Consider the following 13510-nt stretch of genomic DNA (forward strand, 5'->3'; position numbering starts at 1 on the left):
TCATGGCAAACTGCATATATTTTCATTAGGAAAATTCTAGCACCACAGATTGTCAGATTGTTATTTCTTTACTTTTTATTGTTGAATGTGAAGAGAAACATGAAATGGTTCATGTTTAAATGAATAGTTCTTAGGAAGTGAGCGTTTGGAAAATCAATGTGCTGATTTGCACCCACACCGCCGGCTGCTGCACATTCCGGCAGCTGGGTGTCGTTGGGATGCCAGGTGGCCTGTGCTTACCAGGTGAACTGGGACTGCATGAAGAGCAGCAGGACATTGGCTTATGCTTTTTGTTAGTGTGCTCTTCTTTGTATCTTTTAAAGAAACATTAGACACATGTTTTTCTGTTGTAAAGAACCACAGAGCACCTGTGGTCCAGGGCAGAAAGGTTGGTGTGGATTCCACTGGAAATGCTGACAGAACCAGGGGCCTGTGGAAGCTGTCATGCGGGAAAAGATTCCATTGCAGGGGCGTCATTCCCATAATACCCCAACAATATTCTCCACTCAATGCCATGTTCATACATCGTTGTTTTTTTTTTTTTACAGAATAACTTAAAAGTTTTTTTTTTTTTTTGAGACAGAGTCTCACTGTGTTGCCCCGGCTAGAGTGCCGTGGCGTCATCCTAGCTCACAGCAACCTCAAACTCCTGGGCTCAAGCAATCCTTCTGCCTCAGCCTCCCGAGTAGCTGGGACTACAGGCATGCGCCACCATGCCCGGCTAATTTTTTCTGTATATTTTTAGTTGTCCGATTAATTTCTTTCTATTTTTGGTAGAGACGGGGTCTCACTCTTGCTCAGGCTGGTTTCGAACTCCTGAGCTCAAACAATCCGCTCGCCGCGGCCTCCCAGAGTGCTAGGATTACAGGCGTGAGCCACCGCGCCCGGCCTTAAAAGTTTTTAAAAAGAAAATAAGCTCGTAGCAAATAGAAAAAGCTAAGAATTAGAGTTACAGCATCGTATGAAATGTGAGTCCACCTATTCGTGTAAATATAATTTCTTTCCGATATGGAACAACAACCTTTACTATGATCAAAGTAGATAATTTGAAAGGTCCTGGGAGGTGCTTTCAAACTTTCCCTATCTCCTGATATTCCTGAAATCTCACCATACAAATACTTTGAGTCTTGAAGATTTTCCATTCTTTAAAACATCTCCTTGTACAGCTTCTCTCTCCTCCTACATGGGATAGCACTGAAACTGACAACTCCTAAAGGAGAAGTTGGGAAGAAACGGGAATGCATGCGGTGTGCAGGGACGAGCCTGGGGAATGCTGCATGGTGCTGGTAAGGGCAGGTGGGCTGCCCTCGCACTCTCTGCTCATGTTGTCCAGCCTGAGGGACATAAGAGCTCTGTTTCCAGATGCCCAAAGAAGAGGCATCATTTCCCTCAGCTCACTTTTGCCTGGGACACTTTCTGTGGACAAGCCTGTGCTGATATGCAAGGCCGTCAGAGCCAGACTACCGTGTAGACAATCTCCTGCACTGCTCCCTTGGGAAGAAGACCTAGAAGTGCCTGGTTTCCTCCACTGGGAATGGAGACAGGTGAGGTGAGATTCCGATCCAGCTCTGCCACCACTGTCTCAAGTCCTTCTCAAGTCCTTGGGGCTGTCAGCCCCAGATCCCTAACCTGTCCCCCTGCTTCCTGAGGTTCAAAAAGGAGCACAGATGTTTAGAGCAACCTGAAAATTACAAAATGCTTTAAAACAACTAAGAGCTAGGAGGACACCAGAATAAGCAACTATATTTCAGCCAATGCTATTGAAATGTTTAGGACCAAAAGTTTCTTTTGTTTTTTTTTTTTTTTTACCTGACCAAAGTTGGGTAATTCGGGTGAATTGACTGTAGTGGGCATAATTCTGAGAAGGCCTGCTCCCTCTGCACGTCTGTCAGTGACCGAGGCAACTTTCACCTCCAGCTGCTCTCTTCTATGTTTCAATGTCTTTCAGAAGTCAGGTGAAGAAGATGGAGGCTAGTAGGCCCCTGGAAAATGCCACCACCTGGGGCACTGGGCAGGAGCATCGAGAGAGAACAGAGAGCGGACCATGCAGACCAAAGGGACTCCGGGGGAGGTCCATGGACCTCTCCATGTGGGCACTTTTTCTCCCTTGCTCTCTCCCTTCTTTCTAAACATTTTATTGAAGTACAACATTGCAGAAAAGGGCCCGTGTATATGGACAGCTTGAGCAATTTTCTCAGAACAGTTACCAACAGCAAGAAGTTGGCAGCGCCCAAGCCCCGGGCTGCCTCCCAGCCACTGGAGTGACTCCCCAGAGTGACCACTGCTCGCACTTCTAGCGTCATAGATGTGATGTGGGCAGGGCCTTGTGGCCTGGTGTCCTGCGATTATGCTGGGCCAAGGGCGCTGTTTTGAGTTGTGTAGCTGGCTTTTGACTTCTTAACTAGTGCTCAGGGTACAAGCTGCCTTAGCCTCCTGTGTGATTGCTACTTGTGGTGGCTCTGTCCACAGGTGTATTTCTACAGAGGCAGGAATTTAAGCAAAATTTACATTCGTTAATTTTCTAATGTTCAAACAACCTTACATTCCTGAAATAAACAAACGTGGACATGAGGTCCTATCTTTTTTATATATTCCTGGGTTCAGTTTGTTAGTGTTTTGTTTAGGATTTTTGCATCTCTGCTCATGAGTGCACCGAGACTATAATTATCCTTTCTCAAATGTCCTTATCAGGCTTTAAACACAAGTTATACTGGCCTTATAAAATGAGCTTGGGAATGTCTCTTTCCCCTATTCTTGGGGAATACACTGGCTTTCCATTGCTGCTATAACAAATTAAAACAAACTTAGTGGCTTTATTAAAGCAATACAAATTTACCTTACAGCTGTCTGACGCAGGCCTCCCTGGGCTAACACCAAGGTGCCAGGAGAGCACCCCTTTCCTTGCCTGCACTCCCTGCTGTGGGCACTTCCTCGAAGCTCAAAGCAGCAGGGCCTCCCGCTCCCTGTTCTCACAGCCCTAACCACGTAGACAGGCCAGGAATCTTCTCCAGGTCTGTACCCTTAACCGCATCTGCAAAGTCCCTTTTGCCAGGTAAGGTAACATATTCACAGTCCCGGGATAAGGGCATGGATGTCACCGACCTCAGGACAAGCTGTGAAAGACTGGCTTTCAGCTTTAAATGTCTCACAGGCTTCCTGTTATCTCAGCCTAACCTCCACAGGGATTTTAATTACGGACTGTTGTTTGTTATGAGATTTTCCATTAATTCTTACATCAGTAAGTTAAGTTTTTAAATGAATTTGCCATTTCCTCTGTATTTTCAAATTTTTTGACAAAGTCTTAACGTCTGCTGGATCTGTAGTGATGATACCATCTTTCATTGTCACTGCTTTTGCCTCTTTTTAAGAAAAAATGAGGTTTATTGAGGTATAATTTACATATAGTAAACAATATTTTAGGTGTACAGTTCTTTGAGTTTTTACAAACGTATGCAGCCATGTACCCACCACCACAGCAAAGACAGGGAGTAGCTGCCACCACTCCATAGGTTTCGTAGTGTACTGTGAAGTCAGCAAGGCAGGCCTGGCAACCACAGCTGACCTCTGTCCCTGTACTTTTGCTTTGAAAAAATGGTCACATAAATGGAGGCACGTAGCCTTTTACATCTGGCTTGACTTAGTATAATACGTTTGGTATTTACATGTTTTTTCATGGATTATAGCTTGTTCCTTTGCATTGTATGTGTGAACTACAAGTTGTGCACTCACCAGTTGATGGACATTTGGGTTGTTTGGGGTTTTGGCAGATTATGAAAAAGCTACTATCAACATTTAGACAGGTCCTTGTCTAAACAAATGTTTTTGCTTCTCTTGAGTACATTTATAGGACTGAGATTGCTAGGCTGTATGGCATACTAAGCAGAACCAGTTCCCTTAATTACTGATATATTTGGGTCTAAATCAACCGTATTACTACGTGCTTTCTCTTCATTGTACCTGTTCTATTTCCTTTACTTTCTTGCCTTCTTCTGATTATCATTTTTTGTTAGGCCCATTTTCCTTCTGTTAGCCTGGAATTTACACACTTCACGTTCAGTGCTTACCACAGACTTCAATCAACTAACGTAATCTGTATGACTTAATTCCTTTAAAAGATATTGAGCCTTCCTTTATAGTCGAACATACAGGTGATTTTTATCAATGTTCCAAGTGTACTTAAAAACTGTATTCTGCCGTTCTGGGTGCATTGTTCCATCTGTGCTTGTAAGGCCAAGGCTGTTACATGATTTCTTCAAGTTTTCCTTATCTGCACAAATATTGAGTCTGCTTGTTCTATCCTACACAAAAAGTATGTTAAGATCTCACACTAAGTGTGGATTTGCATGTCCCTCCATGTGTTCCCAGGCTATTAATTTGTACATAGGAATTTAGAATTGACAATTATTATTTATTCTCTTGTAAGTGTCCCTCTTTAACCCCAGCAATGCCTTTTGCCTTAAAGTTGTTTTAATATATAGAAAATACAGAGATACACATTAGCTTTCGGGTAGAGTTTACATGATGTGTCTTTTCCCATCTTCTTTTAATCTTTCTCTGTCTACAAAGACAGTTTTAGTCTTGTTCTCTTGTAAACTGTATATAGCTACACTGCATAAAGCATACAGCTTGTCAGAAAATGTTTATCTAAAAACATTAGAGCATGTCATCCAAGTAATTACTGATATATTTAGGTCTAAATCTACCACATTACTACATGCTTTCTGTTCCTCATACCTGTTCAATTTCTTCTACTTTCTTGCCTTCTTCTTATCATTTTTTGTTAGATCAGTGTTCCTTCTATTAGCCTGGAATTTACACTTACAGAGACTTTGACATGCACCTTTGATTTAACTGGTTGACTGGGACTTTTATTCTCTTCCCAGTTCATGCAATAACATGATATCCTGCAATTTACTCCACCCTCAACTTTTATGCCACTATTGTCTTGTATTTTAATTTGCTCTGTATTTTCAACTCGACAGTATAATTGTTTTATGCAGTCATTATTCATTTGGATTTACCAATACAGCTGCCATCTTCATCATTATACATTCCTTTCTGCATCAGAATTTTTTAAACACTCCTTAGGTGACTCTTTTGTGTCTCTCTCAAGAGTTGGTCTGCCTCCCCATCCCCCAATATCACTTTCCCATGAACTCTGGAGGAATACCTGACCTTGTTAAGGTCAAACCTTTCCGTGTCTCCTACTGCCTGCCGGACTGGGTTTATGGACTCTCTTCGACCTAGTCCTACCTGCTCCCGAAACCTCACCGTTACCAGCACACTACTCCTCCCCTGGACTCTGCCGGTCCTCAGCTACTTTCCAGTGCACACACGTCTTATGGACAACGTGCTGTCTCTTGTCCCTGGACTACCTGCTCCTTTCATACATAGGACAAGTTGCTCCAATACCTCAAGGCTCAGTAGCTCCCCTGGATTTGCTCCTGCACTCTGTGGGTAGAGACAGGCGCCCTTTTGAGAGTATCTGCTCACCTGTCCTCACTGGTCTGGCTGTCCCAGGATGGCATGGATAGCCCAAATCATGTTTCTGTCCCCATTTCCTAGCCCAACAGGAAAATGGGGCCTAAACTGAGTTCATCTGCAAAATAGGGATAATAATAATCCCTGTGATGCTTCTTCCTTTGTGTTGTTTTGAAGCCCAAATCAGTCTGTGAAAGAGCTTTAAACATCAGAGGAGCATGTACAAAGATTAATGGCTATTAGTCAGATGCAATTGTTTCGTATGTTTAATGGAAAAATTTTTAAACAAAATATGACTGTTTTGTTCCCAGGAAATTTATTAATTTAAGCACCAGTGCATAATAACTCATTTTCTAACCTTGTACCTTATAGCAGAGAATAAATTAGCTTTATGATATATTTAAAAAGAACTTGAACTTTCTAGTATAATTGTTTTAAATTTTTTGTAGTGCAACTCTTTTAAGATAAAATCTTATGTGGAATCCCAAATACATGAAATAAAAAATTCCATCATGGTTGAAGCAGGAGTGAGCCTTTCTCACAAAAGAGTCATCCAAAGTACAAAATGATTGCCCTGCTGTTGAGTTGAGTCTTAGACAGGTTTCCTTTAAGTTCTCTTCAACTAGAAATTTAAATAACTTTGTTTACCATGCAAACTTATTAGAGTTAAGTAGAGCTGCTTTATATATAACTTGGTCTAACATAGCCACATACAACAAGCACTGCCATAAATGCCACGAGCTCCTCCAGGAGGGTGTGCCCGCCGGCACCAAGCACTGTGGGCTGGCCGGCTCTGTACATAGGTTGGTGCCCTACCCTCAGGGGCTCCCCACCTACCAGAGCCTGGGTGCTGCTGATCTTCAGAAGAAATTTCAGAGCTTATTCTGTGACATTTATAATTTAATTTACTAAGGTTTTAAAAGGCTGAGAGATATTCGTGAATTTTAAATGGAAAAATGAAATTTAAAGTGTTTGTACAGATAACATTGTGCTATGAAATGAAAGGTTTTATTCAGAACCTGACATAGACTAAGTTTCAGACAACTTTCTGTTGTCTGAAGATGCAGGTAAACTACCTCCTCATCTTACAATAATTCAAATATATTATTAAGTGAATTAATTTTGCTAAAATGTTTCTTAAAATGACAGTTTGCAAAAAGAAAAATTAATTTAAGCATGTTTTAGTAAATATGTAAATATATTTTATTTGTCAAATGCAAATGTCAGTTTCATTTGAATATTCAAGTACAAAAAATGAAAATTTATATACTTATGACTGTTAAGAAAATGTTAGAAACCATTAAAATGTTCTCAGAATACTAAGGCACTGAATGCAAATATCCCTTGAAATATGAATTATCTAAACTTTTATATCTTTAATATTCAGATGTTCATAATGTTTTCTTAAAAAATAGTTTTAATGAAATGATTCCTTATTAATTTTCCCTGAAAGACAGAGTTTTAAACAAGTATATAACACATCCTAATGAAAATAGTGATACAGCCAGGTTCAAAGGTACTTTATCAAAAGGGTTTATATGCCTGCATGTTTTTACTTTTAAACATTTGTTTCATCTCAGCAATATATCAGCTTCAATAAGGCATACTGAAGCATGAAAAGTTATCATTATATAATTTGACACAAAAGCTTAGGATCATATTACCATTTGGATAATTGTATCAAAAATTTAAAAGTTCTATATAACTATTGAAAGAGTAGAGTTTTAACTCTAAATTACATTCCTAAACATTCCCAAAGCTTTTGTTTTTAAAGAATATACAAAAAAAGGTTCATCTAGAACATAAATGCAATCAGATAGCCATAATATTAAAGAGTTCTGTATTTTCAATGGCACTGAGACTTTGCTCTTTGGTATAATGCACTGCAAAGTGACAATAACTTGGCAACAGGAAAAAAGACCTAGATTCATAGCAAAATGACAACTTAAAAGTTTCTAACAACAGTGAAGGTTGTTGTACAGGTTGAAATACAGGTTGATTATCCCTTATCCAAAATGCTTGGGACCAGGAGTTTATTTCAGATTTCAGATTGTGGAATATCTGCATATACATAAGGGGACCCAAGTGGAAACACAAAATTCATTTATGTTTTGCATACATCTTGTCTACATAGCTAGAAGGTAATTTTATATAATATTTTTAATAATTTTGTACATGAAACAAAGTTTGTATACAACAATCTATCAGAAAGCAAAGGTGTCCGGTGTAGAGTTTTCCACTTGCGATGTCATGCGGTTGAAAACTTTTGTATTTTGGAACATTTCATATTTCAGATTAGGGATGTGCAACCTATAATATCATCCACTCTGTATTGACCTTATATTTAAAAGGATTTTTCCATAAGTGTTAGTAACTGTGGCCATTTAGAGATATAAAGTAAGTGATAAAGCAAATAAAAATGGCAAGAAAATCAAAGCACGCTTCTGCTTTTTTAATAACTTTTGCTTGTGATGACCTTCTGTGCTCTGGAACTTCTGTTTTACATGAAATTGGAGCTGGAAAGAAAGAAAAACCTTTTGATTGGTAAAATAAAAAAACATATAGGAGCTAGAAATGAGCAAATATACATGTAATACATTATAGGATATCTAGTTATAGGACTTTGAAAAAGAAAAAAAAAAAATCCCAAAACACCAAATCATATTGTCTTGAAAAACTCAAAAAACTATAGGCTTGGTCCTGATTTTGTGAACAACAGCATGGTTCTCAAGTGGAACAGGGTGATAATTTTTATAGGGTAAATATAAATTGTCCTTCATATGTGGAAAAAAATTGGAAATGTAATTCTAGTAACACTGGATAAGAAGGTTAAGGATCCCTTAGCTTTACAATACAAAGCATGTTGAAAAGCAGTAATAAATTATATTTATAGTTTACCTTTTGAGATTCAATGCTTTAACAAAATATAGCTATTATACTATCATATTTATTTTTCAACAAATAATTGCATGCCTACTATGTACCAGGCACTGGTCTAGGCTCTGGGAATGGATACATCAATTAACAAAATAAAGATCCATGCCCTGTAGAGCTTACATTAAAAGATCATACATGAGAATCCATTCTTTTTTTCCCAAAAAATTATAAAATCTATAGGCCGGTTAAATCCACCAAAATCTACGGATTTACTTCTCTACATTTAAAAAATGGAAAGTGACCATGGGCCAAATTATGTTTTCCTAAATAATCTGAAGTTGAGTTATAATATTCTGAAAATGCTGAGTTTCAAATAGATGCAGTGAGAAAATTAAACCAGAAGAAGTGCTGCTCTGTGAGGGACACAGGAGGGCATGGTGCGGCTAACACAGAGGTAGCTGAAGTGAACCAAGGCAGAGACCCACAGAGGCCCATTCTGAACAGAACAGGTCATGGTGAATTTCAACAACAGTCAAATAGTTAAAACTGACAAGGACATTTCAAGTGGGAGAAATAAAATGAGGAACACAAAGTAGAGAAGGAAATGCTCAAAAAGGAAAAAAAACTTATTTTCCAAAACTGTGGTAACTGATTTTAACACATACCCCAAACCTACAAGCCTTCAGATTACCATCCAATGCTATTCATGGCGCCCCTTGGCACTGTGGCCCTCTCTACCTTCCTCTGCATCTTTGCGTCCACAATTGGTTTCAGAAGTTCTGACATCAATGCACAGGAGTTCGAATCGATAGCCCGGTTCCCTTATTAAAATAAAAATTCTCACAAAATCAGTATCAGTAGAATTTGTAAAAAAAAAAAAAAAAAAAAGTGAGCCTAAGAATTAGGGTTTTTTAAATAAAGTGCTATATTTTATGTCTATGTTTCCCCAATAAAGTGCTCAGCTTCCATTTAGACATGAAATTCAAAATAACTCACGGGAGGTCAGCAGACACTAGCTGTGCACTAGGGCCAGGGGTGGGCTATGAAATAAGAGCAGCCAATTTCTTTCCCCAGTTAACTGATCCTTTTTACATTACGATGTATTTTAATTTTGTTCACTCGTTCATTCACTTTGGCACCTATTTACTGAGCATGTGATCTGTGCAGATGCTGCTCTAGGCGCTGGAGAAGCTGCAGTGCACGAGAGGACAGGCGTCTGCTCTCCAGGAGCTGGCATTTAGGTGCAGGAGGTGGAAGAGGAGCAAGTGAGACAGAGAGCAGCGCAGGGAGACCCAACAGGGCCAGGAGACAGACACGGATGGGGCAGCGGGGCAGGGTGGCTGGGGATGCTTACTTCTTTCGGTCCTTGTCTTTCCTCAGGTTGCTACCGCTTGCCAGAAAGGCCTGGGTCTGGAATATCTCACAGGTAGCTTTCTTTTTAGAGAAGGCAATTATTTCTTCATCCAAAATTTTTCTCTTCTCTTCAAGCTTCATTCTCTCTTCTTGGTGAACTCTCTTCAGGTGCTCAAATTTGGCCTGCAGCTGGAAACATGAGTGCAATTCACGCTCCCGACACTGTGCGGCAGCACAGGCACGGACGCCCGGGGCCGCCCAGCCTCGCGATCCGCCACACCACAGCCGGCCTAACTAGGCTCAGCAGTTCATGCTCCAAATAAAAGTTTACATATGAAACTGTCTTGGGAACTTTAATTTTAAATGAGTTCCCATGCAAAAAATGCTTTAACCAGATTAAATAAAAACCATAGCCTCATAAAAAAACTTTTTAAAACATCTGACCTTTTTCCTAGAGTTTTTGTTTTTTCTTTACATTTTCCCCCAAAAGCCTCCTACATAAAGTTTCTCAAATCCATGCTTAATAAAAATAAGAGACACAAAGTACAGAAGGGAATTATCAAAAACATTTTTAAAAGCCCTATTTTCAAAATAAAGATTAACATGTGTAGTCAGCTATTGAAAATTGTACTGGGAAACTTCACTGGAAAGCAAGTGTCAATTGTCAATTTATGTCAAGAACCTTATAAGTGTATTATATTTTTCCACAGTCATTGAACTTCTTGAAATCTAAACTAAAGAAATTCTAAATTCAGAAAAAGCTTTGCATATAAAAACACTCACCATAGTAGAATTTGCACTATACTGGGAAAAAACAACCTAAGTATCCAATAAAGAGAAAGTTAAATTTAAGTTTATGCTAAATACACTCAATGCAGCTATGGGAGACCAGAATAGGCCACCCCAAATACGAAGGCAGGTAAGCAGCAGCAGGAGAGCTCTCTGCCTTCCCTCTATCTGTCTAAAGGCAGGACATGATTTACAAACACAAAGGGGATGATGCCTCTCCCCGATGCAGGGAGAATACAAGTTAACCACTATTAACCACCAAAGACAACTGTAGAACCTTTTGGGCCTAGGATGGTACCAGAGGAATATACATTAACCAGCTTCGCTAACTAGCCATTATCTGCTAGTTATTTGCCTTCCTCCAAGTTGCTGTCCCTAGAGACTCAAAAGTCTTTTTCCTTTGTCTTGTCACTGCTCTAAAAATTTCCTGTTCTTCATTGAAGATGCTATATAAGCTGCAATTCAAAGTCACCTCTTTGAAAACCACTCATTGACTGTGTCTCCCATGTATATTTGAAATATACATGTTAATAAACTTCTGTTCAATTTTCTCTTGATAATTTGAGAACATGGCGAACACAGCATCCATTCCAACTAAGAATCTATGGGAGTTAGTCTTCCCCTACACAGCCATTAAAATGAGTTTTGCAAAAGTTTGTATTACAACATTACGTCATGAGATTTCTCTTAAGTGAAAAAAGTAGAAGAAAAAAAATATATTATCTAAAGGACACAATTCAGTAAAATTTCATTTCCTTAGGACTGAAAATCATCTTGATAAACCACAGGAGGGGAACAATGTCACCTTGGATGTCGACCTAAGGCAGGCAGGCCTGTGTTTGACTTTGTTTTGTTCCACAACTTAAGGAATGTCCTATATGGATCATAGAAGGCATATTTCTCAAAGTTAGGAAGGACATAAAACTCTAGAAATAGCTAATGGATATAAAGGAAGCTTTAAGAAAATTGGGATAGCAAGAAAAAAAAAGATAATCTATTTAACATTTGTACCATGATTAATGTCTGGCATTGAGTGTTAACACAAAAAAGGAAGCTGTCTCCAACGGCGCCCTGGGTAGCCAAGGCCCTGTGTGCTGAGCTCCAGCGCAGCCATGAACATCTCCCAGAGGATGACTTAGGACCTATGTCGTTTTCATCTTTATACCCCCAGCACCTAGCACAGGCATTCATTCAATGCTGCTCATGAAAGAATTCTAAAAGATGTGGAAGAACTAGTAATAAGATGAAATATACGTGAAGTTCTGCATCATGCAAGTTCAAAGAGTCAAGGCATAAGGAAGAAAGTAGGTGGACCTGGTTTAATTGTGGCTTACCTCACAAAAAGAAAATTATGGACTTAAACAGGCTCCGTGTGAATCAGCTATGTGGCATGCCTGCCAACAATACAAGCACAGCATTTAGAATCTATATCAAAAAAGATAACTGTTTTTTGGTCTTCTAGTCTGGTTATATAATCCTGAGATTAATATTTCAGCTCTGGGTAGCAACCTAATATTCATGTAAAAAACAAGGACCTGGTATCTAGAAAAGATGGCATATAATAGTTGAGAAAATACTTCATTAAAAATCAGAGGCTGAGGGTAGAAACCAGAGATAGCTGAACTCCAGTCTAATGCATTTCTATAATAATATGTTCCAAATATGTAATAGGTTGTCCTATGAGCCAGTGAGTCCCTGATAGAAGTCTTCAAAGGGAGGACAAGGTTGAAATAGATGATTAAGTAAGGCTTTTCTAACCTAACATGCTTTTATTCCAGATGTCTTTTCAGAGAGGCATCAGTTCCTTAGCATTTGCCTATTTAAACGGTTTCTGCTTTTATAAAAGATACATAAGTATGGGTGTGAGAGTGTGTGTGTGTGTGTATGTGTGTGTGTGTGTGTGTGCGCGTGTATGTGTGTTTTTAAAGGGTGGGCCTCCCTTAGCTGTCATTCAAATCACTGGCACAAATAGAGTGCACCCCCAAAGTGTGGCAGAGGAACAGGGTGGGGGGTAAGGCCTGGAAGGGAGCCTAAGGGGCAGGGCAGACTTCTATTATGTGAACAGAGATATATCTGGTTACTTAAATGGAGGCTGCATACTTTATATGCATACTGAAGTATCCTGAAAGCTTACAGAGTACTTCCTATATCATTTGTGAGGTTGACTAAAAATTCAAGTAAAAGTCAACGAGGAAAACATTTAAAAGAGGGGGATGGGGAGGAAGGTGTGAATGTGACTATTATTCACATGACATGGAGTTTGCAGCTTTTGATAGCAATAATCTATTCCACGTACATGAAGCATACACTCATGGTTCCATTATTCACTATGACAGGCAGTTAATTCAAACATATTTTCAAATACTCAAAAAATTACAAACAAGGTATCTTTTGTGCTGTTAATAACTAGTCACCAGTTCTCTTAAGTTGCCATTATGGTGCAGCAGCCCTCCCTTATCCCAGGGAATACATTCCAAAACCCCCAGTGGATGCCTGAATCCTCAGATAGTACCAAACCTATATATACTATGTTTTTTCCCCTATATATACATATCTATGATAAAGTTTTATTTATAAAGCAGGTGCAGTAAGAGATTAATAAAAATAATAAAATAGAACAATTATAACAATAGACTGTAATAGAAGTTATGTGAATGTAGTATCTCTCTCTCACAAAATATCTTACTGTACTATACTCACCCTTCTTAAGATGATGTAAGATGATAAAATGCTAGGTGATGAGTTAACATGGGTAGTGACATAGGCATCGTGATGTAGCGTTAGGCTACCATTAACCTTGAACACACGCGTTGCAATACCACACAGTTGATCTGATAACCGAGACAGCTGCTAAGTAACTAAGGGGTGGGTGTTGTACACAGCGTGGATACGCGGGACAAAGAGGTGATTCACCTCCTCGGTGGGATGCAGAGGACCAAGAGAGATTTCATTATGCTACTCAGAATGGCTCGAAATTTAAAACTTATGAATTGTTCATTTTTGGAATTTT

At 39.2% G+C, this 13510-nt stretch overlaps 1 protein-coding gene across 1 annotated transcript in view; it reads right to left on the bottom strand.

Moving 5' to 3' along the window:
• Positions 1 to 7929: 7929 nt before the first annotated feature.
• The window catches only part of SEPT10 (septin 10), a 22271-nt gene continuing 16690 nt past the window's right edge, over positions 7930 to 13510 (bottom strand). The window contains exons 6-7 of the mRNA XM_012664332.1: positions 9713 to 9900; positions 7930 to 7997 (exon numbers count right to left, since the gene is read on the bottom strand). Coding sequence (XP_012519786.1) covers positions 7982 to 7997; positions 9713 to 9900 — 204 coding nt within the window. The 3' untranslated portion in view covers positions 7930 to 7981. The remainder of the gene's footprint in view (positions 7998 to 9712; positions 9901 to 13510) is intronic.

The sequence above is a fragment of the Propithecus coquereli genome, unplaced genomic scaffold (assembly GCF_000956105.1).
Source record: "Propithecus coquereli isolate 6110/MARCELLA unplaced genomic scaffold, Pcoq_1.0 Scaffold88, whole genome shotgun sequence".
Taxonomy (NCBI): Eukaryota; Metazoa; Chordata; class Mammalia; order Primates; family Indriidae; genus Propithecus; species Propithecus coquereli.